We start from the raw sequence: 27,987 nt of genomic DNA, 5'->3' as shown, positions 1-27,987 counted from the left end.
CCTTTTGTATTTTACCTTTTTTAATTTTTTATTGTGTTTTGTTTTGTTGCAGACAGATTTAATCTATAAATCTCATGGTTTCACTGATACCGGTTGTGTGTGTGTGTGGCTGTGTCTGTGTCTGTATGTGTATACCGCATTAAGCATAACTACATTCACACTGCTTTTTCAACTGCGGAAACAATAACTTGTATGCTCGTGAGCCTCTGACTTTCTCAGCGTTTAATCATAATGTTGAATAGAAAGAGGTATGGTGTTGGGCAAGATAAACATTCAGTACAATACAGATTTTGATATTTGCACACACATACACAGTCATACGGGAAACATATCTGGTGTAATATAAACTTCTGCAAACACACACACACACACACACACACACACACACATCACACACATCACACACCACACATATGCAACTGTGCGTGTACATGAGTTTAAATTAACATTGGCCGAAGCATTCTTATTCACTCAAAAAATGACACCCCATCATGCATTTTGTTACTTTGTTCATCACAGTTTGTGTTCACTGCTGTCAGCTCTGGGAGCCTGGATACAGCAGTCGGGAGAGTTGAGTTTTACGACGAATGGGCTTGCATCTTTGAGATATGTTGTTCAGGGACTGGGTCTTCATAACAGCAGTTCTCTGCAAATAGAAGTAGGTGGAGCCATCAACTGGTCGGCTCTCTGTCTCAAACTGTCTCTCTCACGCACTTGCGTGTGCAGATGAGAGGATGGAGCGCACATTCGTGACCTAGATTTTTGCAAAAAGCCGGTCAAAACACGGACGCATGCACTCTCACACCAATCCATTACGTTGGTCACGCAGGTTTTTCACTCAAACTTGACGGTTTTACTGTCCGCCATAGTGTGTGGATTTGCCTCGGCCGACGACGCCAGACCCAATGACTCAGGGGTTGCTTTGATCAGCTGCGCCATCATGTCCAACATCTTGTCCATTTGATCTCTGTCCAAGACAAAAGTAGAATTATTTGCACACACACACACACACACACACACACACACATCTATGTATATTTGTTGAAAAAAAACCCAAACAACCACAACCTATGACTTTATTTCCAGTTTTTGTTTTTTTAAAATTTTTATAATGATTATAGTTTTTATGGTGAGTGAGTTGGTGTTGCTATTTGTTTAGTATTTTTGTATACTTCACACTGATCACACGACCAGTGAATTTATTTATGTCATGTACTTAACAAAAATGAAGTACATGGATAAATATTATTTTTTGTTTAGAAGAAAGGGAAATGATTCCTATTTTCATAATAACCTGCGACGTTCCAAAGAAAATAACCACCCCTGCAAGGGACACACAAAAACACTACAACTCCAAGCCACACACACACACACACGTGCGCACTCGCTCACGTACAAATCCACACACGCTCACTGCATCTGGCTGAGGGTGTGCTCCTGGCGGGAGAGCCGGTTCTTGATGGTCAGCAGGTTCAGTTTGTGCGACTCCAGGCTGTTGCAGATATCCCGCACGTGCTTGTTCATCTCGTTCAGCGGCGGCGTCTCCCACTTCTCCAGCATCTCCACGGGGTTGCGCATCTCCTCCACCTCCATGTAGTGCTTCTGCCGGTATTCCTGCACACCACAACACCACTGACTGATAACGATACTCATGCACACCGCACCACCACTGACTGATAACGATAACGATACTCATGCACACCACACCACCACTGACTGATAACGATACTCATGCACACCACACCACCACTGACTGATAACGATACTCATGCACACCACACCACCACTGACTGATAACGATACTCATGCACACCGCAACACCACTGACTGATAACGATACTCATGCACACCGCAACACCACTGACTGATAACGATACTCATGCACACCGCAACACCACTGACTGATAACGATACTCATGCACACCGCAACACCACTGACTAACTATAATCATGCACACCGCAACACCACTGACTGATAACGATACTCATGCACACCACAACACCACTGACTGATAACGATACTCATGCACACCGCAACACCACTGACTGATAACGATACTCATGCACACCGCAACACCACTGACTGATAACGATATTCATGCACACCGCAACACCACTGACTGATAACGATACTCATGCACACCGCAACATCAGTCGGTTGACTTAAAATCGACCCCCTCCGCCTGCCCTCCCCCCGCCCTCCCCCGCAAACACACTGCGTAAATCTCACACAAGGCGACAACCATTAGGCAGCACTATAAAACATGTGGCACTTGCATACTTTTGTGCAACTACTCCCACATGCTCTTTATGGAGCTAACAGTAAAGTGCCAGTGCTTGATATGCAAAAATTAATGTTATCGGTGAGTACGTTGAGTGAGCTTATGTAATGCTGAGAAACGTATTGAAAGAAAGAAGAAATTCTAAGTAGTCAGGACGATTCTTAAAGCTTTTGTTCCTCTAGCTAGTGGCGCTTTACATATGACTGATTATTTGTTTGAAGTGCTGTGGTGTGAAAAACTCGTTCTTTTCATTTGTGTCATTCTTGACAAGTTGGTGAAATACTACGTAGTCGCGATTGTCTTCGTGACAGGAATGCAAACCAGAACGATGTTTTTCAACCTTTATTATTTTTTAACCTGTATTTTTCAGAGGTGTGTACAGTTCATGGCTTTAAATCAATAAAGGGTGGTATATTTTTCGGTCAGCGATTAACTCTCTCTCACTGCTAGTAGTACTATCCCTACTCCTACAACTACACACACGTATACTGAACACACGAAAACATCAACCTTCCCACTAAACATGTACCCCGCTCAAATATTTCATACCATTTCCCAACAATGCACGAACACACACACACACACTCGCGTACGCACACACACACACACACACACACACACACGCTCACCACACACACACATACTCATTACACACACACACACACACCTATACAACACACGCATTACACACACCAACCCGATCCACACCATCACCACACACACCTTCCCAATGCACAGACTGTTGAGCTCCACCCTGGCCACGATCCACGCCCGGTTGAGCTCAAGGCCTCGCTGAGCATCCCTCTGCACGTTCTGGTAGGTGTCGCTGAGCTGAGCAATCAGGATGTTGAGCAGCACCACGATGCACGTGAACAGGAACGCTACCATCAGCATGCAGCTCAGAGTCCTGCAAGGAGTCCCACAGGAAACAAAGAGTTAACTGGACCGTCCCACCTTGCCGTGCCGTGGCTTTTAGTTAAAAACAGCTGACCGCGGACAGAAAATTTGGCGTCCTTGTCTGACGTCAGCTAGGCGTACCAGTACTTTGACGTTCGTTTCTGATGTCAGTTTGGCGTACCAGAACTTTGACGTCTGTGTCTGGCGTCAGCTAGGTGTACCAGAACTTTGGCGTCCATGTCTGACGTCAGCTAGGCGTACCAGTACTTTGACATGTCTGACGTCACCTAGGCGACCCAGAACTCTGACGTGAGTGCATGATTTCAGCCAGGACACCATTAGACAATTCATTTTTCATTTCATTTCACATTTTATTTCACTTACCTGTCTGTGACAGGCATATGTATGAGCCTGAAGAAATATTTTCTGTTTTATTTGTTTGAAGCAGAAATGAAGTGAACTGAATTGAACTGAAAAATGTTTCGGGGTAAATGAGGGTGGCATCAGTCCTGCTTAACTCCTAGCACCACAATTTTCATCTTGATAATAAAGGGGGTAAAAAATTAATCTTCCAAATACAAGAATGTGGTAGCATAGATAACAGGGTATCTGCTATTGATACAACAGCAGCTATAAACGATACTATTTCACGTTACCATTTTTCATTATGCCACCAGAGTGCACGTGCTAACTGTTTCTCCGGTGATTATTACAGAGTGCATATACATACAAGACCCAGGCGATTGTTACACAACAAGTGTAATTCCGGTCAACCAAACGATCATCAAAGACACAGTGTAATACATGTAGTTGTCTGTGGTGACTATGTCAAGATTTGTTGACCTGAAGGTGTCTCTATAAACCAAGATTTAGTGACGCTAACGCGTTTCTGGTGACTGTTACAAGATTTAATCACCAGAAGATGTCTCTGGTGACTGTTACAAACCAAGGTTTATTCACCAGAAGGTATCTCTGGTGACTATTACAGAAATACAGCGTGTCTGAACACACGGTTCATTCCACTAAACATGCAGAGAGATCACAAAAAAGAAAAGGTAACCAAGAAAAAAATACAGGGGAAAGTATTATTGATGTAAGCAAACTTTCATTGCTCAATATGTTTTGACAAAAAACACCGCTCCCCCACCTCTTGTTCTATTTTTGTTTATAAATCTATTTTGTGTGTGTGTTGTGTTTTTGTTGCTGTATAGTGATAATAACAATAATACTAATTCTAATAATGATAACAAGTTGTAGTAGTAGTAGTAGCAGTAGCAGTAGTAGTATAATTATTATTATTATTGTTACTACTGCTACTACTACTACTACTTCTACTGCATAATAGCTCGCAAAAATTAAAAAGTTTTTTGTGTGTACATTGTGTAATTAATGTCTGTGGTAAGATACGTTTCGTACCTCGTGACACTCTACTGACCAGAAGAATACTTCATCAAGATGAAATCTGAGAACGTGTGTACTTACTTGTACCCTTCTGGACCGGTGTACTCCACCACTGGTTCCCCCTCTATCAGGATCCGCACCCCGGTAAACAGAATGTACCAGAACGTGCTGTGGAGACAGACGGGAGAGACAGACTGACAAGTGTCACAGCGTGAACTGACTGAGGGATGGACTGGGTGATAAAAGGTTACATAAAGAGACACAGGTTAATAAAAGGTAACACAAAGAGACATTGGTTGATAAAAGGTTACACGAGGACTCAAGACGGAGACAGAAGGGGCGGAGACTAGTAACAGGTACTGAAATGGAGATCTTCACACAGAAAACCTTATCAACCAGACAGCGGGGGTCTATAGGAGTTAGCGGAAAAAGGTCCCAGTTTTAAAACTCTCCTTGCCTTTTGTGACCGCAGGGGCAATTAATTTGTATTCACCATAATAATAATAATTGATTATAAATACTGATTATGGTATTTATAAGGCGCAAAATCTTGATGAAATCAACTCTAAGCGCACAAAAAAAAAGCACAGACACACACGCACACACACACGCTGTGGGCCATATGGCTCCAAACACAACTAATTCAAAAAGAAGCATACAATATGTACAAATATTACTGCATGCTGCCACCCACACACACACCAGTACACACACACACACACACACACACACACACATGCATGTCCTATGGCTATTCATGTAAGCATAAGCACACACACATACAAACACACATTTCAAGACCTAAACAAAACTCAAAAGAAAGGAAAAATGGAAAAAAAAGGAGTTATGTACAAATATTTACATCTCAGGTTCCCTCACCGACTAGGTACAGGCTGCAGTGGGAGTAGTAGGGATCGTGGAGAGGACTATTATGAAGAAGAAAAGAGGTGAGCTTTAAGAGCAGTCTTAAAAGAAGAGAAAGTAGGGGCTCGGCATTGGAAGATGGGGCCACATCCTCTCCTTCCGCAACTTTAGCCTTTCTTCTTCTTCTTCTTCTGCGTTCGTGGGTTGCAACTCCCACGTTCACTCGTATAAACGCGAGTGGGCTTTTACGTGTATGGCCGTTTTTTTAACCCGCCATGTAGGCAGCCATACTCCGCTTTCGGAGGTGCGCATGCTGGGTATGTTCTTGTTTCCATAACCCACCGAACACTGACATGGATTACAGGATCTTTAACGTGCGTATTTGATCTTCTGCTTGCGTATACACACGAAGGGGTTCAGGCACTAGCAGGTCTGCACATATGTTGACCTGGGAGATCGTAAAAATCTCCACCCTTTACCCACCAGGCGCCGTCACCGTGATTCGAACCCGGGACCCTCAGATTGAAAGTCCAACGCTTTAACCATTCGGCTATTGCGCCCGTCCACTTAGCCCTTCGCAACCGAAGTCAGGTACCCATTCACACCTTAGCGGAGTAAGGTTAATTGAAATAAAGTTAGAGACAGACATTAAGTCAACCAATCAAACCATCAAGCGCCCGCACACCCGACCCACTTACTGACCCACTGAACAAGCGCAAAACAACCGACTAGTGGAGTGATGGCCTAGAGATAACGCGTCCGCCTAGGAAGCGAGAGAATCTGAGTGCGCTGGTTCGACTCACGGCTCAGCCGCCGATATTTTCTCCTCCTCCACTAGACCTTGAGTGGTGGTCTGGACGCTAGTCATTCGGATGAGACGATAAACTGAGGTCCCGTGTGCAGCTTGCACTTAGCGCACGTAAAAGAACCCACGGCAACAAAAGGGTTGTTCCTGGCAAAATTCTGTAGAAAAATCTACTTCGATAGGAAAAACAAAAACAAAAACAAACAAACAAAACACACACACACAAAACAACAACAAAAAAACTGCACGCAGGAAAAAATACACACACAAAAAAAAATGGGTGGCGCTATAGTGTAGCGACGCGCTCTCCCTGGGGAGAGCAGCCCGAATTTCACACAGAGAAATTTGTTGTGATAAAAAGAAATACAAATACAAACACAAATACAAAATAACCCACCTTCCGAACACTGACCCGAAATGAATATTCATCACGAAACAAACCACAAGAATTTGTTTCCCCTAATAACAACAAGGGAACAACTAAAGAACGACATGACTACCAGTACACCTTGCTGTGCTGAAGTCGTCTGCATCTGCTTGAACATCAAACAAGTCCATCAGCGGCAGAACAAAAACCTGGGATGATAACAGAAGAAGGAACCTGCTTTGTGACACATGCTAAAAGGGATAACGGATCACCGTGAAGAGGTTCCTTCACGATGGGATCCGGTTCTTCCTCAACTCAGTTGATTCAGAAAGAAATGGCGTCACGAGTAGTTGGATAGAGTGGTGACTGAACACCTTTGCTAAAGCAACACACTCCGAACAACTCCTCCACACACCCAGTAGTTTACATTGCCATGCACGCCCACCCCTCACCCCGATTTCCAGCAAAATAGGCTTTCTCTCTCTCTCTCTCTCTCTCTCTCTCTCTCTCTCTCTCACACACACACACACACACGCTCCTCATTCATCTTCACCTCGCGCGTGCATGTGTGTGTGTGCGTGTGTGTGTGCGTGTGTGTGTGTGTGTGTGTGTGTGTGTGTGTGTGTGTGTGTGTGTGTGTGTGTGTGCGCGCGCGCGCGCTCATGTATGTGTGTGTCTAAAAAATGTGCGTTTTTAAGGAATATTTCTTTGAGCAGCATTAGTACTGGATATCGTGCCATAGAAAAATTATGAATTATCATTATTACTACCTCCACCCCGCCCACACACAAAGAAGCACATTAAACCGACATGAAGACTTTTAAAGAACCTTTCCACTTGTACGTTTTACCACAAAGAAAATAAAAGATTTCGTTCAATGTTCATTCCCATCACAAGAAATGAAGCAAAACTGGCTCCAAAAGAAGCAGCCTTTGACAGTAGTGGAGAGTGGGGTGGGGTGAGGGGGCAAATGGGACTGACCTAGTTTCCCCACTGACCTAGTTTCCTGATGCACATGCAGGGAGTCTTCCCCCCGCAGCGCCAGCAGGAAGGATCCGCTGAAGGCGAGCAGGATGACCGCGAACACCACCAGGAACTGCGGGAAGTCATGGGCCACAATCCGCCACAGTATCTGAGAGTATGCTCCCGTTTGCCTGCACACACAACAACAGACCCATCCTTTGAAGAGCATTATACACATACATACACGGACACGCGCACGCATGTACACAAGCGCGTGCGCACGCGCTTGCACACACACACACACACACACACACACACACACACACACACACACACACACACGGCGTCAGTGCGCCAAGTGTGTGCTGCACGTGGAATCTCGGTTTATCGTCTCATCAGAATGACTGACGCTCTGTTTGATTTTCCAGTCAAACTTGGGAGAAAGGGCGAGAGCGGGATTCGCACCCAGACCCTAAAGAACTCTGTTATTGGCAGATGAGCATCTTTACCATTCTGCCACCTCCCCTCATCAAGATCACTCAGGATCTGACCTGAAGACAGCGGCGTACTTAAAGATGCGGAGAGTCCACAGCAGAAAGCCGACGCTGAAGACTGGCCACTGCTGGGTCCCATGTGCCCATCGGAGGACCACCACGCTCAGCAACAGGGAAGAGGACGACAGGTCAATCCAGTTGAACTGGTCAGTGAAATAGTCCAGACGATGTCTGAAATCGTCAATGAACCTTACTGAAAACGTCAACAACTCGGATAAAAAACATGGACAAACAAGGTTAAAGAACGTCAATAAACCATTTAGACGAGAGAGAGAGAAAGGGAGGGATGGAGAGGGAGAGAGAGGAGGAGGGGTGAGTGGGGAGGAGAAAGAGAGAGAGAGAGAGAGAGCTTGAACTTGAATTTTATTTTATTGTCATTGCCTACAAAAGGTCTTTTGACAAGGGGAGGGGGGATGGGGGTGGGGGGAAGCATTTTTTCGATGCCAACTCTTGATATTTTCCAAAATGATCAAATGAATTATAAACATGAAGATGAGTAAAGATTTGCAGCATTGTCACAACATAACATGCAAAGAAAAGAAATGAAACAAACAGTTTCAGTTTCAGTAGCTCAAGGAGGCGTCACTGCGTTCGGACAAATCCATATACGCTACACCATATCTGCCAAGCAGATGCCTGACCAGCAGCGTAACCCAACGCGCTTAGTCAGGCCTTGAGGAACCCCCCCCCCCCAAAAAAAACAAACAAAACAAACAACAACAACAACAAAAACCAAACAAAACAAAACAAAAAACAAACAAACCAACAAGAAACAGTAAACATTAACAACCTAAAGAAAAAAAATCCAAGCTTTCTATGTATTGAGCATAATTTCAAAATGTAATGTTTAAGATGAGAAAGATCAGTTTAAAGCAAATTAAGTCCCCTAGCATTAATTACAGATTAATTTCCCTTTTTTACTATCTGCACCAAAACGTTTGCAAAATAAATAAAACTTCCATGCTTAGCAAAAGAATTTCCTGTTTGAACAAAAAATGATGATAATGACTGCTCTTGTTGTTGGGTCAGAATATCAGATCAAAATGCCAAGTTTAGAGAATACAAAAAAAATAAATATAACAGTAAATGCATTTTGCATATAATTAGGCTTCATTTATTATTTTTTGTGCCCATCCCAGAGGTGCAATATTGTTTTAAACAAGATGACTGGAAAGAACTGAATTTTTCCTATTTTTATGGCTAATTTGGTGTCAACTGACAAAGTATTTGCAGAGGAAATGTCAATGTTAAAGTTTACCACGGACACACACACACACAGACACATACACACACAGACACACACACAGACAACCGAACACCGGGTTAAAACATAGACTCACTTTGTTTACACAAGTGAGTCAAAAAAGAAAATAAGAAAATGAAACAAAAAAAAAGAAATAGCAATAAGGAAGAAAGAAATGAAAAATGACAAAGAAAAATGAACAGATGTTGGGAGGGGAAAAAACAACAACACACTCTCTCTCTACTCACTTTCTGATCTGGTTGAGCTCCAAGAGGAAGGTGACGAACACAGCGATGACACACCACACCTCCATCACTGCACGTACAACGTGTAGCGGACCCGGGTACACCGTGGGGTCAGAGATCATAGATGACGTCACCGCACAGAAGCAAAGCGCCATTTGAGTCAGCAGAAAAAGGAACGAGTTGATCCTGGAGAATAAAAAAAAAAGAGATAAAAAAATAACAAAAAATATGAAAAGGAGAAGAAAAAGAAGAACAAAATCAGCAGGCACAGGCAATATAATGAGCGTTACCACCGAACTCAAATCACGTAAGATGTGATCTATGTCTATCAAGATACCCGAGCACCTATACAAATCCACAAAAAACTCAAGTGGTAAATTCAAATGTATACATTTAAAGAACTTCCATAAAACTAATGCCTCCAGAGAGACAGAGAGAGAGGGAATGAGATCGTGTCTACCTCGCCTGTTTCTGACATCGTGCATTAAATTACCAGGTATGTGATTTTTTTGTTGCATGGCCTTGAAAATGTTTGAGCATGACAATGGTAAGAAGACAGATTACAGGCAGAAAAAGAAAAAAAGACAGAATAAAGAGATGAGAGAAGAAAAAAAAAAAAAAAAAGAAAGAGAAAGAAAAGACAACACAAAGGAGAAAAATGATGATGGAAGGAACAAAAAGAACTCCCCACCCCCCGAAAAAAAAGAAAAGAAGAGAAAAAAAAAAAGGGGGGGGGGGGGGGGCAAAAAGCGGGAAAGAGCCTTCCAAGGATGCTGAGACTATCTTGCACATTTACAGAAATTTTACGAAAAAAAAAAGAAAAAAAAAGAAAGAAAAAAGAGCGTTACACTCCTTGTCGTCGTCATCACCATCAACGTCACCACCGTTATTACCATCATCCCCAAAATGGTCCCTTTGCGGTCGGCTGGAAGATATGATGATGATGATGATGATGATGATGATGATGATGATATTAATGATAATAATAATAATAATGCATTGATATACTACATAAAAAAATGAGTAAGTGTCAGAGTGAGAGCGTAAGGATGAGTGGGTTTGTAGGTGTGTGAATGTGTGAGTCAGAGAGAGAGAGAAATAGGCTGAGAGAGAGAGAGGGTGGGGTGGGATGGAGTTGGTGGACGTGTGTGTGCGTGCGTGTGTGTGTGTGTGTGTGCGCGCGCGCGCGTGTGTGTTAAGTAGTAAGGTTTGTAATGAATGCCGAGGCAACAGTTTTTATTTCTTGACAGACACACAGAGACTGACAGCCAGGACAGGGAACATGATCAACAAAGAACTGGATGGCACAGACGGAGAAAGAAAGAAGAGGCGAAAGGGGAAATTGGAAGAGGCTACCTGGGAAATAGATAGATAGATAGACAGAGACAGACAGACAGACAGACAGAGCACAGACCTGTTGTCCTGTGAGAGAGACAGACATAAAGGCAGAAACAATAGAGACACAGATCGAGCCAGAGACAGGCCAGCAGTCAGAAAGGCAGAAAGCAGACGGACAGAGACAGCGCGCTTGCTGGGTGGGTAGGTATACTCACTGGAACCTAGATCGTGCAAAGTCCTTCCACTTCTTTCTGATCAGCAGTCTGACCACATCGTGATACACAATGTTCTGAAAGGGAATGTGATGGTCAGGCTTTTTTGTTTTGTTTCGTTTTTTGGTGGGTGGTGGTGGGGATGAAACAGAGAGAGAGAGAGTAAGAGAGAGAGGGAGAGAGAGAGAGAGAGAGAACGAACGAACGAACGAACGAACTTTTTTTAATGAGGGAAGTGGAATAAACATGCGCATGCTTTTTTACATCCAGCCCTCAGGGCAAAGTGAAATGAAATCAAAATACTCGAAAGGTTATAGAAGTACACACATGACATTCAAATACACTCAAATGTACAGTAAACATTTAAAGGTACATAATCATAATGCAACGACAAAAATGTATATAAATATAATAATATAAAAGAGAGAGAGTGGGGGATAGTCGGAGACAGAGACAGACACAGACACAGAGTCAGAGAGAGAGAGGTTTAGAACAATCACCAATGGCATAAGTAGGTTTGTTTATCAAACCTTTCATTCACCATATTGCAAGACAAATTTACGGAGATTACAAGAAAACCTTGAAATACTTTGCAAATGAAAATGACTTTCAGGCAGACTTCTTCTAGCAGACAGAAATGTTGAAAAGGGATAATATTTTAAGTGCAATGTCATGGTATCAAAATCATCGTCGTCGTCATCATCATCATCATCATCATCATTTCCTTCTCTGTGTAATACTAACGCATCGCCTTGCGCCATAAAGACTTAAAACTTTGAACATTCTACTCTCAACTATCTAGCAAAACAAGAGAGACAGATTACCAGAAGCAAATGTGGGATATAAGATATACACAACAATACAGTGTAAAACGACCAGCACTACAGCTACTGTTGACATTCTTCAGTCTCGGGAGACTATGGAGTTATGCTCTTGGTGATGTCTCTGGCGCAGCTTACTACTACTACTACTACTACGACGACGACGACGACGACCATAATCATGAGTACGATGACGACAACTATGACTACTACTACTACTATGCCCAAACAGGAACGAGAGACTGCAACGACAGCAGATGGTTCACCACCGTTCTAAAAATAGGTGGATAGCGCATGCCGTCTTTGAGCTTCTTTGCTAAGTGAAGCCAGCGGAAGTGTTCAATCAGCCATTTTGCCACTCGTGTCAGTACAGCGCGAAGCGGTAACTTCATACATGTAGCCGAGCGCTCAGCTGGCTACGATGACTGCTTCACGGCTAGCTTTTACTTTCTCGTGGCGTTAGTTAAACTGACCATCCTATGTATGCCTCTACAGCTACGTGTCTGCACTGTTGTCTTGCTATAACTCTGGTAAATATACCATTGGCAGATATCAACCAAGACACAACATTCGGCATGTCGTGGGAGCAAGCATGACACGATTTCATCGAAGATACATGGTTCCATTTCAAAAACTACCACCAGTTAGCAGACAACTTCTCAAAGGACTGACAGCCGGATACGAGTGTCAGTACGGCGTCCATTTGGCTTCAGCTTTCTTTGCCAATGAGCAATCAATCTATTTTTAGACCAATGATGGCCCACCTTGTATCCCCCTTTTGAAATGAGATGCAGGCAGGATCTGGAATCAGCGCTGAACTCCTCGTGGCTGGGGGTTCTTCCGCTTTCGTCTGCCTCCAGCACGTGATAGTGGACCATCACGTGACCGCTCTGACCAACCCTGTCCATCATACAGTCCAGCACCGCTAGCGCCGTTTTCTGCCACAAACGTGGAGGAATTGACTGTATTTTGATTTTATCGATTTATATCTCTGTGTATGTCATGTTGTTTGCTTATTTGTTATATCTACATTTTATTTGAAGTGGTATATATTTTACCTTCAGAGACCGTGCTATAATAACAGACCTGATTTAAAAAAAAATCTAATTATTGTTGATAATGATGATAATAATGAAAATAATAATGATAATGATAATCATAACAACAAGAAGAATATCATTATTATCATTACTATTACTATTATTATCATTGATAACTGGATCGCCAGGAATTTCGAATCACCGAAGCTAGTTTTTACGCTCAAAAACATACAGCACACAAAAAGAAACACAAACGCGCGCGTTCACACACACATACACAAACACAACACACACACACACACACACACACACACACACACACACACACACACACACACACAGAGCTTCACCGACCTGCATGTCTTGTCTGATCAGCTGATGGAGGCTGAGTTCAGCCGGTTTGTTATCGCGGCTGAGAAACAGGGAACGGACACTGCACACACACACACACACACACACACACACACACACACACACACACACACACACACACACACACACACACACACACACACATATTCATGTACACATAAAAGCACACATAGATGTACGCAAGAAAGGACGCACACACACGCTTGGATGTATTCAAGTAAAACAAAAACAAAAACATGCACGTGCATGATTGTTCACACACACACACACACACACACACACACACACACACACACACACAAAAAGATATATATATATATATATATATATATAGAGAGAGAGAGAGAGAGAGATGTAAATATATCAAAGAAGCGTTGTGCTTCTTTTCTTTTGAGGGTTTTTTCGCATGCACACACGTCATTCTGGAGAACTGTGAATAGTCCTGTCACGGGTTGGTCTATGCGAAGTCAGGCATCTGCTTTTTCTTTTCTTCCTTTTAGCGGATGTGCTGTAGTGTTTACAGATCGATCCTGGAACTAATTCTACAGAAGAAAGTTTCCTTACTCAGAATGAAAATGTTTGAACTTGTAGGTTGTATTTCAGTGGTTCCACACCACCTTCCACACCGACACTGATAAGAAGGACGTCTTGGGTTGGACAGGCGAGGAATGAAGTTTCTGTTTCTGTTTCAAGGAGGTGTCAAAGCGTGCAGACCGATCCATATACGCTGCACGGCATCTGCTCTTTTCAACAACAAGAACAACAATAAAAAATTAATAAAGAGGAACAGATGCTTGACTTTTGCATACTCCCACCGAACTGATCAAGCCTGTGACAGCTGCATTATAAAGTTTCCTGGCCAAAACCTAGGCGGACTAAATCTGAATGGAAGGAGAAAGAGTAGAAGCTACGTCAAAAAAAGTGCTCCGTTTTTACATGTCGTTGGGCATAGACCTCAGCAGCATGGGGGCGATGTCGTCGTGGCTGTTTTGGATGGCGACGTGGAGCGGCATGTTCCCCTGCCTGTCCCTGGAGTGGGGAAAGGCGTCGTTCTCCAGCAGCTTACTGACCACCCATTTGAAGTCCCGCCTGGAGGCGTGGTGAAGCGGGGTCTGCCACTCTGGGTCATTGAAGGACGGGTTGGCACCGCGGTGCAACAACGTGTTGACCATCTCCTGCACCTGACAAGATCAACCCACTTACTTACGTACGTACTACAGAGGAGTGATGGCCTATAGGTAACACGTCCGCCTCGGAAGCGAGAAAATCTGAGCGCGCTGGTTCGAATCCAGGCACAGTCGCCAGTATTTTCTCCCTCTCCACTAGACCGTTGAGCGGTGGTCAGTCTGAACGCTAGTCATTCGGATCAGACGATAAACCGAGGTCCCGTGTGCAGCATGCACTTGACGCACGTAAAAGTACGCACGGGAACAACAGGGTTGTCGCTGGAAAAATTATGTAGAAAAATACACTTCGATGGGGGGAAAAACTGCAGGCAGGAAAATATTTTAAAAAAATAAATTAAAAAAAGGTGGCGCTCTCAGTGTAGCGACGCGCTCTCCTTGGAGTGAACAGCCCGAATTTCACACAGAGAAATCTGTTGTGACAAGAAAAGAGTAATACAATACAGTTCAATACAAGACAAGACATTACAAGACATTACAATACAGTACATACTGCCCATTACCCCTTTAAGCATGCAGGGCAGCATTTTTTTCTGTCGTTGTGTCTGTAGGATATCTGTATCTATCTATCTATCTATATCTATATATATATATATATATATATATATATATAACGGGACCGGGTTGCTAGCCCTGTGCCATTTCCCGAACCTGGAGGACCAGTGGATCGAGCCTTGTCCAGTCTCTACCGTTCGACCTGTCCGGCTTGGGTGGCCCTACCAGGAGCAAAAGTTCCCGCAGGAATAGCTCTAGGGGTCTCTGAGGCACGCTACCCCCCAACCCCATCCTCCCACCCCCCCACCCCCTCCGGCCTTCTCTTATCCAAACCACAGCAAGCTTCCGGCATTTTTTGGGGTTTTTTTTACGGGTGATTTGAAGACAAGATAACTGTTAATTCCGAAAACAAAACAAAAAAACCAAAACAACAACAACAACAACAAAACAACAACAACAAAAAAACCAAAACCAAAACAAAAAAACAACAAAAAAACAACAACGGGAACTGGAACGAAAAGAACAAAACAGGCCAACAAAGCATGGCGACAATTACTTGTAAACGCCAGTATCGAGTAAAACACCCACCTCCCATTTCGGGTTTAAATTTTTGCGTAGCGTAAAATACCTTGTAAACGGCAACTCATCACTTTTGACACGACGAGAAAAAGAAAAAGAAAACCAACAAGAACTGATGCTAATTCAGTTTGTTATTTATTATTATTATTATTATTATTATTAGTAGTAGTAGTAGTAGTAGTAGTAGCAGTAGTAGTAGTATCATCATCATTATTATTATCATTATTATTATTACTGCACATGTGACAGCTTACACATGTGGCCGCTGCGACAGAGACTGTCTCTCTCGCATCGGTCTCTACAGTCACAGGCGACGCTGCTTGGTCCAAGCAGACAGCCCAATTAGACATTAGGTCGGATATACTCTATCCATGGTCAGCCATGACCGAAGGGGGCCTATTATTATTATTATTCTTATATTTATATACAGTTTGTTATTTGTGATTGTATTTACAAAGCAGAGCGGAATTTGATCTTCAGATAGAGAAGAAAACGCCTTCATGAGATGTCCATGTGCCATTGAGAGAGAGAGAGAGAGAGAGATTCAAAAACTTTATTACTCAAGGATAAAGATTTTAGGCATCGCCCAGTCTTCCAATCTGAGAGAGAGAGAGAGAGAGAGAGAGAGAGAGAGAGAGAGAGAGAGGAGACGGTAGTGGGTAAACATCCGTTACACATTTAGACAATTTCCTGTTGACGCCCAGAGACATCATGCAATTAGTAAACGCCCAGCCAGCTCTGTATGGTGAAACAAAGGGATATGGACCCCCATCGTAGTTTACCCATTAAACGCCCATCCGCACACACACACACACACACACACACACACACACACACACACACACACACAAATTCATACAAACAAACAAGCAAATACATACTCAAATCCACATATGCACACCGACAAACGCACGCGCGCGCGCGCGCGCGAGCACACACACACACACACACACACACACACACACACACATACACACACACAGTCATATAAGCAAGCAAGCACATACTCAAATACACATATACACACCGATAAACAAACACATCCCAACCATCCCTCCCCCCACACACAATCAAATACACACACACACACACACACACACACACACACACACACTTGCGCACGCACGTGAGCACGCACAAACACAGTCAATACCGCACGTGTGGAGCGGGTGATGGACCCCGGAAGTTGAGCAGTCAGGCACTGACCTTGACCTCTGAGTCGAAGTGAGAGACGACGTAGAACAGCGCCTTCTCCTTGGAGCCCTGGCGGTCCACCAGCCTGTCAATCAACACCTCCATCTCGGCCTCCTGCTGCCCCATCATGTAGGCTGTCGACTTCAGGGCCACCTGCATATATGACAAAATATATATATATATTTTTGATAATGGTAATGATAATGATAATGATAATAATGTAATAATAACAACAATAATAATAACAATAACAACAATAAAAAGAAATAAATAATCATCTGTTTAATCACTACTACTATTGCTGCTGCTGCTGCTGCTACTACTGCTACCACTACTACTACAACAACTACTAATAATAATAATAATAAAATGCGAAATGAAGAAATAAATGAAGAAATAAACAAACAAACAAATAAAAGAATAAATAAATAAACAAAGACAAGAGAAAAGAAAAGCCAACGGTGGGAAGTGTGGGGTCTGGAAGTGTGGCAGGGAGGAAGGGGGGGGGGGTTGCTGACCTCCGCCTGGAAGCTGTCCTCAGTCACGTCCTCCCCCAGCACGTCCCCTAGGGACAGAAAGGTCATGGAGGTGCTCAGAGGCCTCGCCTCCAGCTGACCCGGAGGCCCTGCACACATGTGTATGAATGATAGATAGTCGTGTCCGACCATGACCATCAGAACAGCAGAGGAGGTAACTGCTGTCCCGAATATCTGGGCTAGAATTTGATTATAGTGGAGAGTGTCTTGCCCAAGTTACATCCCCACTCTCTCGTCCAAGAGGGTTTTAGGACAGTCGGCGCTGGGATGGTTCCCAAAGGCCAACTAGCCCCTGAGGCTGCTGCACTAAGAGCCAGTGCAAATCTGCCTCCAAGTTTGAGAGTCGTAGTCCTTCATAAAAGACTAAGCTGTGAAGTCAGCCGTCTGCAGGGGGAGGGGGGGAGGGGTTGGGGGGGAGAGTAGGGGTTAGGGTGGTGGTGAGGCGAATGTTGTGACGTGCCTTCGTGTCTTGGTCTTCCTGTCTGTTTGGCTGGCTGGTTGTTAGGATACAAAAAACAAGAAGAAAAAATTATGAATCCACTTGGGAGAGGAGAAGTTGAGTACTTCGACTCGTAGAGTCTTCAAAGCAACTGAAGATAGCAGCAGTCACAAGTGCAGTTTTCTGGCTGTTGAATAAAATTCACTGCTGGTTGGAAAGGTGGATGGGTGAAGGAAGTGAGAGAGAATCTAGATAGTGAGAGGAAAGGGAGGCGGGGGAAGAGGAAAAAGAGGGGGAGGGGAGGGAAGGGGAAAATGGGCAGGGTGGGGACGAGGGAAGCTGTGATTTGGTTTCGTCCTTGATGTTGAGGCCATATGGTGCTGGAGTATCGAGATGGTGGATAATCTGTTTCTCCGTGTTCTTTCTCTCGAAGGAGTCACCAGTGCTGTTGCGCCAGACCACTGACATGGAGAAGTGGGTTATGCTGTGGGGATCAGTGTTGAAGTGTATCGCTACAGGGTTTGCTTTTTCTGGAGGATGCTGTCCCTGTGCTCTTTGCTGCGTTCTTCCAGTGCACGGTATGTCTCGCCTACGTAGATACGACCGCACAGGCTGCAGTGGACCACATATACCAAATCACTGGTTTGGCAGGTGAAGCTGCTCCTCATGGTGAACTGGCGTCCTGAGGGCCCCTTGAAGGTGAGTGTGGTAGTGTTGAGGAAGGCTGGCTGGTTGTTAGTCTATGTTTTGTGATCATGGAAGTGAAAACTCGTATTACCCTGAAGTACTAAAGGTATTAAACGTCGCAATCACCACGAAAAGCTAATCCCTCTTAAAGCTAATGACTAAGTGTCAAAGCCAATCTCCCGTTAAGCGAATGAAAACCATTCCTTACCCAGGTGACTGGACTGGCTGTTGTGGTCAGCACTGGACTGACTGGTGCTGGACCGGACAGGTTTGAGAGGCCACAGTTCAGGCTGTACCTCCTCCATCTCCATTCTGCCCCCCTGGACAAATTTCACTGCTTCCTCTGTCCCGAGGACGTCCCCCGCGCCTTCACACCAACAGTAAAGATGATGACGATGATGGTGATGATCATGGTGATGGTGGTCTTCATGGTACACCCTTATCTCCACCCTCACCATCCACCCTCGTCATCCACCCTTGTTGTCACCCTCACCATCCACCCTCGTCATCCACCCTTATCTCCACCCTCGTCATCCATCCTTGTTGTCACCCTCACCATCCACCCTCGTCATCCACCCTTATCTCCACCCTCACCATCCACCCTCGTCATCCACCCTTATCTCCACCCTCGTCATCCACCCTTATCTCCACCCTCGTCATCCACCCTTATCTCCACCCTCGTCATCCACCCTTGTCATCCACCCTTATCTCCACCCTCACCATCCACCCTCGTCATCCACCCTTATCTCCACCCTCGTCATCCACCCTTATCTCCACCCTCGTCATCCACCCTCGTCATCCATCCTTGTTGTCACCCTTATCTCCACCCTCGTCATCCACCCTTGTCATCCACCCTTATCTCCACCCTTACCATCCACCCTCGTCATCCACCCTTGTCATCCACCCTTATCTCCACCCTTACCATCCACCCTTGTCATCCACCCTTATCTCCACCTTACCATCCACCCTCGTCATCCACCCTTGTCATCCACCCTTATCTCCACCCTTACCATCCACCCTCGTCATCCACCCTTGTCATCCACCCTTATCTCCACCCTTACCATCCACCCTCGTCATCCATCCTTATCTCCACCCTCACCACCCACCCTCGTCATCCACCCTTATCTCCACCCTCACCACCCACCGTCGTCATCCACCCTTGTCGTCACCCTCACCACCCACCCTTGTCATCCACCCTTATCTCCACCCTCACCATCCACCCTCGTCATCCACCCTTATCTCCACCCTCGTCATCCACCCTTATCTCCACCCTCGTCATCCACCCTTATCTCCACCCTCGTCATCCACCCTTGTTGTCACCCTTATCTCCACCCTCGTCATCCACCCTTGTCATCCACCCTTATCTCCACCCTTACCATCCACCCTCGTCATCCACCCTTGTCATCCACCCTTATCTCCACCCTTACCATCCACCCTCGTCATCCACCCTTATCTCCACCCTTACCATCCACCCTCGTCATCCACCCTTGTCATCCACCCTTATCTCCACCCTTACCATCCACCCTCGTCATCCACCCTTGTCATCCACCCTTATCTCCACCCTTACCATCCACCCTCGTCATCCATCCTTATCTCCACCCTCACCACCCACCCTCGTCATCCACCCTTATCTCCACCCTCACCACCCACCGTCGTCATCCACCCTTGTCGTCACCCTCACCACCCACCCTTGTCATCCACCCTTATCTCCACCCTTACCATCCACCCTCGTCATCCACCCTTATTTCCACCCTCACCACCCACCCTTATCTCCACCCTCACCACCCACCCTCGTCATCCACCCTTATCTCCACCCTCACCACCCACCGTCGTCATCCACCCTTGTCGTCACCCCACCACCCACCCTCGTCATCCACCCTTATCTCCACCCTTACCATCCACCCTCGTCATCCACCCTTATCTCCACCCTTACCATCCACCCTCGTCATCCACCCTTGTCATCCACCCTTATCTCCACCCTTACCATCCACCCTCGTCATCCACCCTTATCTCCACCCTCACCATCCACCCTCGTCATCCACCCTTATCTCCACCCTCACCATCCACCCTCTTCATCCACCCTTGTCGTCACCCTCACCACCCACCCTCGTCATCCACCCTTATCTCCACCCTCACCATCCACCCTCGTCGTCACACTCACCATCCACCCTCACCACCCACCCTTATCTCCACCTTCACCATCCACCCTCACCACCCACCCTTATCTCCACCCTCACCATCCACCCTCGTCATCCACCCTTATCTCCATCCTCACCATCCACCCTCGTCATCCACCCTTATCTTCACCCTCACCATCCACCCTCGTCATCTACCCTTATCTTCACCCTCACCATCCACCCTCGTCATCCACCCTTATCTCCACCCTCACCATCCACCCTCGTCATCCACCCTTGTCACCCTCACCACCCACCCTCGTCATCCACCCTTATCTCCACCCTCACCACCCACCCTCGTCATCCACCCTTATCTCCACCCTCACCACCCACCCTCGTCATCCACCCTTATCTCCACCCTCACCACCCACCCTCGTCATCCACCCTTATCTCCATCCTCACCATCCACCCTCGTCATCCATCCTTGTCGTCACCCTCACCATCCACCCTTCGTGCCTTCACACCAACAGCAAAGATGATGATGATGGTGGCGATCACCGTGTAGTGGTCTTCATGACAATATTGATGACGATAGTGGTGATGACGATGACTGTGTTTACATTATGATGGCGATCCGTCACAATAACAATAATCATCATCATCATATCTATTACCATATAATGAATATAAACTACTATTGACCCTCTTACAACCATGACACGATTCACACACACGCGCACGAACGCACACGCACATAGACACACACGCACGTACGTGCGCGCACGCACACACACACACACACACACTCTCTCTCTCTTCCACCGTTGTCGTCACCCTCAACATCAACCTCACAATCTATCCTCACCACCTACCCTTACCGTCACCCTAACCATCCTCTTTTACCACCCACTCTTATCGTAACCCTCATCAGCCACCCTCACAATTCACCATTACCGTGACCCTCACCACCCACCCTCACCGTCACCCTCATCATCCATCATTGTCCCCCTCACCCTTCACCCTAAGCGCCATCAAACCGACAGCAACGGAGATGATAGTGATGCTCATTGTGATAGCGGCCTGTGTTGTGATACTGGTGGTGGTAGTGAATATGATCAGTATGATGACGGTAAGTCATCATCATTATCATCAACACCATATTATGAACAATAACTACTATTGACCCTCTAACAGCAATGAAACAATATACGCACAACGCGCGCGCGCGCGCGCACACACACACACACACACACACACACACACACACACACACACACACACACACACACATACACATCTCACCTGTGAAAGAATACTAATAATCAACTCTAAGAACAGCATTCAATTTATTTATAAACAGCATTCATAGTTAAATTGAATGCTCACTAAAAAATAAAAATAAAAAAATCAAGAGAAGAAAACAGCATACTAGTTCTATCTCCATCTCTGTCTCTCTGTCTGTCTGTCTGTCTGATTGTCTGTCTGTCTGTCTGTCTCTGTCTCTGTCTCTCTTTCTCCCATCTCTCTCCCTTTCACCCTCTCTCTCTTTCTCTTTCTGACTCTCTCTCTCTCTGTTAGTCTATACCCCACGCTCTCTCTGTCTGTCTTCTTTCCTCTCTCTCTCTCCCTCCCCCCCCCCCCCTCTCTCTCTCTTTCTTTCTCTTTCTATCATCTCCAATGACGCTCAAGGTTTCGCTGCCAGTGACAACGGACGTGCCTGTGGTGTTTTCCGGTAATCAGTACACAGCACTGAGGTTGCCGCTGACTCGGCATCCTTCGTCCACACACACACCTTGCACAGACAGGTGGACAATTTGGCTCTCTGACGAATGCGACGCGGTCGCATTGACCATTGGTCATTTGCAAACACACACAATTGATCTGATTTGGGAGAAAAGACTGTCACTGTCTCTCACTTACGTGTCACAGTGCCGAGGTGTGTGTGTGTGTGTGTGTGTGTGCAATACACATTTTCTCCACGGACGACGTTAACACCTCTTTACCACGTCGTGGCGTCAGCCACAGAAAGGTATCTGGCCTGTCAGCATGTCAAGTCATCTGGCACCAGATTTCTGCTCCTCTCTCGCACTGCGCTGAAGGGATCGAGAGCGTACAGATACAAAAATACGCGCGTACACACGCACACATACGCATACGCACACACATGCACACACAGACACACACGCATGCACGCCCAAACGCACCGACACACGCACACACACACATACACACACCCCGTGCCGCACACACATACACACACACCGTGGCGCGCGCGCGGGCACACACACACACATACACACACACCATACCGCACACATACACACACACACACCGTGGCACGCACACACACACACACACACACACACACACACGCACGCCCGCACACACGCACGCACGCACACACACACACACACACACACACACACACACCCACACACACACAGAGCTTGAATGTCCTTCGTCGAAAGCCGAACTCACACCAGCGTCTTCTCCACACCTTTTCACAGGAAGGTTTCAGTTTCAATTTTCATTAACAAGAAGGTGTTGAAGCGTGAGAACTGACCAATATACACTACACCACGCTTGTTTGTGAAGAAAAAACCCCACAAAAACTTAAAGAATATAAAAAAGAAGGAAAGAAAAAAACAAACACACACGCAAACACACATAGACAAATGCCTGACCTTCACATAAACCCAAGATGCTGATCAGACGGAAAGACACTAAGTCACAAGTTTCCACAGGTGAAGAACAAAGCCTCAGAAACAGGGCCCTTCACGTATAGTCATTTTTTCCCCCACTAAAACACCATACAGCAAACACACATCTGTGCTTTTATCTCTCGCAGACTCGCGACTCAGCCATGCTCCAGGGTGATGCCAACAAGACAAGACTCCACGGTCAATTACTGGAGACGTGAACACAGTGAGCACAACTGCGTCTGCAGTCGCTAAGCAAACGATTAGTGGCTTTTTCTGAGGTGGTGGTGGTGTATACATGTATATACTTTCGTGTAGGACTAGTCGAGGGTCTGTGTTTCTTTTCATTCCAAGAGTGTGTGAAGGGTGCCAGGGCGCACGTGCACAATAAAGGATAAGTGGACTGTAATTGAGGCACAGACAGACAGACAGACTCAGAGAGAGCGAGAGAGAGAGAGAGAGAGAGAGAGAGCGAGAGAGAGAAAGAGAGAGAGAGATGGGTGCACACACAACAGGTTTTGACTCACATACGCCGTGTGTGTGTGTGTGTGTGTGTGTGTGTGTGTGTGTGTGTGTGTGTGTGTGTGTGTCTGTGTTTGTGTGTCTGTGTGTCTGTGTCTGTGTGTCTGTGTGTGTGTGTATGTGTGTGTCTGTGTCTGTGTCGTGTCTGTATGCGTGCGCGCGCGTGTGTGTATGTGTGTGCGTGTGCATGTGTGCGTGCGCTTGTGACTGAGTGCCGGTTTGTGTGAGGGCACGCGTGTGTATGTGTGTGTCCGCTTGTGTGTGTGTGTGTGTGTGTGTGTGTGTGTGTGTCTGTGAGGCGGAGAAAGAGAAAAAGAGAGACAGACAGAGAGACAGATACAGAAACAGTGAGTAAGCCTGATTACCTACACCATCACACTGATGTACCACACACACATCCTACCTACGCCCAAAAGCTGATTATCAGCACATCACATCCATAGACAGATCACCGATTTCGATCTGGTGTAGATGAATTCGAGCTCTGTGTTTGTGAGTTGGAGTGAGGATGTGGAGGGGTGGGACGGGTATGTGTGTGTCAATGCCTGCACATAAGTGCCAGCACTCTCGTGCGTAATTCATATCCCGCTGCTCCAGCGCAGTTCCATCAACTCCCCGTTTTCGTTCACAATTTTACAGGAATGTTCAGGGGGAAACCAGATCTACATCCCTCACCACCCACCCTTATCGTCACCCTCACTATCCACTCCTACAATCACCATCACCACCCACCCTTATCGTCACCACCACTATCCACTCCTACAATCACCATCACCATCCACCTTTATCGTCACCCCCACTATCCACTCCTACAATCACCATCACCAACCACCTTTATCGTCACCCCCACTATCCACTCCTACAATCACCATCACCACCCACCTTTATCGTCACCCCCACTATCCACTCCTACAATCACCATCACCATCCACCTTTATCGTCACCCTCACTATCCACTCCTACAATCACCATCACCACCCACCCTTATCGTCACCCCCACTATCCACTCCTACAATCACCATCACCACCCACCCTTATCGTCACCCCCACTATCCACTCCTACAATCACCATCACCATAATCACCATCACCACCCACCCTTATCGTCACCCCCACTATCCACTCCTACAATCACCATCACCACCCACCCTTATCGTCACCACCACTATCCACTCTTACAATCACCATCACCATAATCACGATCACCATAATCACCATCACCATAATCTCCATCACCACCCACCCTTAATGTCACCCCCACTATCCACTCCTACAATCACCATCACCACCCACCCTTATCGTCACCACCACTATCCACTCTTACAATCACCATCACCACCCATCCTCACCATCCACCCTTATCGTCACCCTCACCATCTTCTTCTTCTTCGTTATCATCATCATCATTTTCCTCTTCTTCCTCTTCTTTTTCTTCTGTGTTCATGGACAGCAACTCCGACCGCTCACGGCGTTGGCTGTGGGTTCAACCAGCAGTGAAAGTCGCGCTGCATCGCACGCCATCGCGAAGGCCTTGGACTATATACAGGAAATGAGTAAGTCCGAACGCTCGCCTCGGCCTTGTATCGGCTGTTACGAGTGTCTGTTTATGAGGTGATTTTTTTTTTTTTTTTACTAGGGAGTGACCGTCGACTTTAAGAATCAAACCAAACCATTTCTGCTACAGAGAGCGGTGTTGTCGTTCTTCCTCCCACACCAGTCATCACTTCACACAGTCCTGACACCATTAGTCGGGATATTGTCCCCAACCATGTCACACCTGTCATCGCTTCACACAGCCCTTTCAATTAAAACTATAACTTAACTTATCAAACGAAACCATTATCAATAAAAACTATAACTTATTAACAATTTCACGAGGCTATAAGGTTCAAACTAAGACATTCAGGAAAACAGTCAGCTGTACATGTCTACTCTACTGTTTAAGGACAACCAGGGGCATCTCAGTGTGAGCGAACTTTGGATATGAAGATGTGAGTGTTCAGCTATTGTTATTTCACATGTAAAAACTTTTTTTTGTGCTGAGTTAGATGTAGTTTTTAGAAGTTAGTTTTTATATGTACGTTTTTTGTTTTTTTTTATCTTCGTGTCATTATAAAGTGCTTGGTGCTATGTAGTCATGCGCTGTTTCTAGGAATATCCTTTATGTTAATGATGATGATGATGATTTCGATGATGATGATGATGATGTTATAATAATAATAATGATAATAATAATAATATAATCATCATCATCATCATCATCATCATCATCATAACAATAGTAGTAATAACAATCATCACCATCATCACCTCATCATCATCATCATCATCATCATCACCAGGCCAGAAATGTGACACAACAATGTCTGCAGGGCAGATGGATCAAGTGGAGCTGCGGCAGCCCTGGCCGTTCTTTGCGCTTGTCGATTCAGTGTCTTCACACTGTCATGGAGACTGGGAAATGCAGATCAAGTGTAGCCAGACGACAGACCGACACAAAGACAGATCGAGACGGGGCGGGAAGAAAACGGGGAACTTGAACATATATATAATTAAAAAACACACACAACAGTTTGTTAGAATACAAGTCCATAATCACTTCCTTTTCAATTTCTTTGAAATACAAGTCCATACTCACTTTCGTTTAAAACTAATAGAAACACAGGTCAGTATTCGTTTTCCGTTAAGATTGTTAAATGCAGGTACATATTCATTTTCGCTTAACTTTGTGAAATACACCTCCATATTCATTTTAGTATAAATTTAGTCAATCCAAGTCCATATTCATTTTATTTTCAAACTGTAAAACATGAGTATACCGAATATTCATTCTAGTTTAGATTTGTTAAATACAGGTTTATTTATCATTTTCGCTTAAACTTGTTAAATACAAGTCCATATTTATCTTTGTTTAAGATTGTCAAAATTAAAGTCCATATCCGTTTTCGTTTAAACTTGTTAAAAATCCGTATTCATTTTTGATCAGTTTGTTAGATACAAGTCTATATTCATTTTCCTTTGAATGTGTTAAAATACGAGTGCATGTTCATTTTCTTTTAAATTTGTTAAATACAAGTCCATATGCGTGGAATAAAGTCTATAATCATCTTCCTTTAAATTTGTTTGATGTAAATAAATATCCATTTCAGTTTAAAATTGCTATAGTCCGTATTCATATTAGTTTGAATTTCTTCAGCACAGGTCCATGATAAGTTTCGTTCAAATTTGTTATATACAAGATAAGACTGTTTCAGAAAAAAACAAGCTTCATTTTCTTCCTTTACTTTTTTCTTTCTACGTTTAACGCAGCCTTCGATCATAAAGATAATCACTGGATAATGTAGATGAGTCAATGGTATTCAATAGTGTTCAATGCCATTCTAAGGTTACAGCGAAAGAAATCGGCCGTATTGGAGGAGGACAGCGCATGCGCGAGCTCTCGTAAACACTGCGTTCATATATTTAATGCCCTGAAGATACGACAGGAATTCTTTGACAGCAATGAAGAAATTCAGAATTAATTTCATATGCACAAGAAGCACTTTTGTTCTACAGGTTTAAGTTAGTATGCATTTTACATTTTGTTGTCGCTGCGTGATCACCATATTGTGTACTTTTGACCTCTTTCTAGGGGCCGGAGGCCTGGAGATTAAAGTTTTTGTTCTTGTTCTTGTTCTTGTTCTCTCTCTCTCTCTCTCTCCCTCACACACACACACACACACACACACACACACACACACACACACACACACACACACACACACATTGCCCAATGATGATGATGAAGATGATATCAAAACAACAAGATCAATAACAATACGAGAAAAAATATGATGATAATGACAATAATAATGATGATGATAATAATAGACAGAGAGGACACTTAAATAGAGGGGAGTACCGTTTGGCGTAGAGCTTCCTTCTCCTCAGTGCGTTCTCCAAGTTTTTACATGAGAAAACAACAAGAAAATAAAAATAGTTTCCTGAATAACATATAATCACTGTCACTTCTGCCTGCAATGCTCCGGCTAGCAGTCTGTCAGCATGACAAGTCATCCAGTCCATGACACAGTTCACACAGAACTAGAAACTCTGCATGACAGATGCACTACGCAGTGACACCAGCAGACATACC

The 27,987-nt window shown here is 45.0% G+C and overlaps 1 protein-coding gene across 2 annotated transcripts; it reads right to left on the bottom strand.

Annotated features, from left to right (window-relative positions):
• Positions 1 to 759: 759 nt before the first annotated feature.
• On the bottom strand, positions 760 to 27,987 carry LOC143292931 (transient receptor potential cation channel subfamily V member 6-like). 2 transcript variants are annotated; one of them, XM_076603629.1, is made up of 15 exons: positions 27,754 to 27,987; positions 18,727 to 18,885; positions 17,375 to 17,481; positions 16,869 to 17,009; positions 14,341 to 14,585; positions 13,387 to 13,465; positions 12,757 to 12,930; positions 11,175 to 11,248; positions 9,625 to 9,807; positions 8,131 to 8,304; positions 7,615 to 7,770; positions 4,662 to 4,748; positions 3,006 to 3,189; positions 1,415 to 1,614; positions 760 to 967 (listed from the first exon to the last, which is right to left on the bottom strand). In XM_076603629.1, exons 2-15 carry the CDS (start codon positions 18,827 to 18,829, stop codon positions 835 to 837), a joined length of 2,040 nt encoding a protein of 679 aa, XP_076459744.1. In that variant the 5' UTR covers positions 18,830 to 18,885; positions 27,754 to 27,987; the 3' UTR covers positions 760 to 834. The 2 variants fall into 2 exon arrangements, with proteins under 2 accessions (XP_076459744.1, XP_076459745.1); XM_076603630.1 differs by lacking the exons at positions 17,375 to 17,481; positions 27,754 to 27,987 and having other exon boundaries at positions 18,727 to 18,865.

Source organism: Babylonia areolata, chromosome 18 (genome assembly GCF_041734735.1).
Source record: "Babylonia areolata isolate BAREFJ2019XMU chromosome 18, ASM4173473v1, whole genome shotgun sequence".
Classification (NCBI taxonomy): domain Eukaryota; kingdom Metazoa; phylum Mollusca; class Gastropoda; order Neogastropoda; family Buccinidae; genus Babylonia; species Babylonia areolata.
This window is presented reverse-complemented; position numbering and strand designations above follow the sequence as displayed.

What these genes read in the sequence shown, in the direction of transcription:
- LOC143292931 (XM_076603629.1), bottom strand. Translation starts at nt 18,829, where the DNA reads ATGGAGATGGAGGAGGTACAGCCTGAACTGTGGCCTCTCAAACCTGTC. An exon ending in GAGCTCAACCAGATCAGAAA is followed by an intron (nt 8,305 to 9,624) that starts GTGAGTAGAGAG and finishes TGACGATTTCAG; the next exon opens with ACATCGTCTGGACTATTTCA. An exon ending in CACACCCTCAGCCAGATGCA is followed by an intron (nt 968 to 1,414) that starts GTGAGCGTGTGT and finishes TGTCTTGGACAG; the next exon opens with AGATCAAATGGACAAGATGT.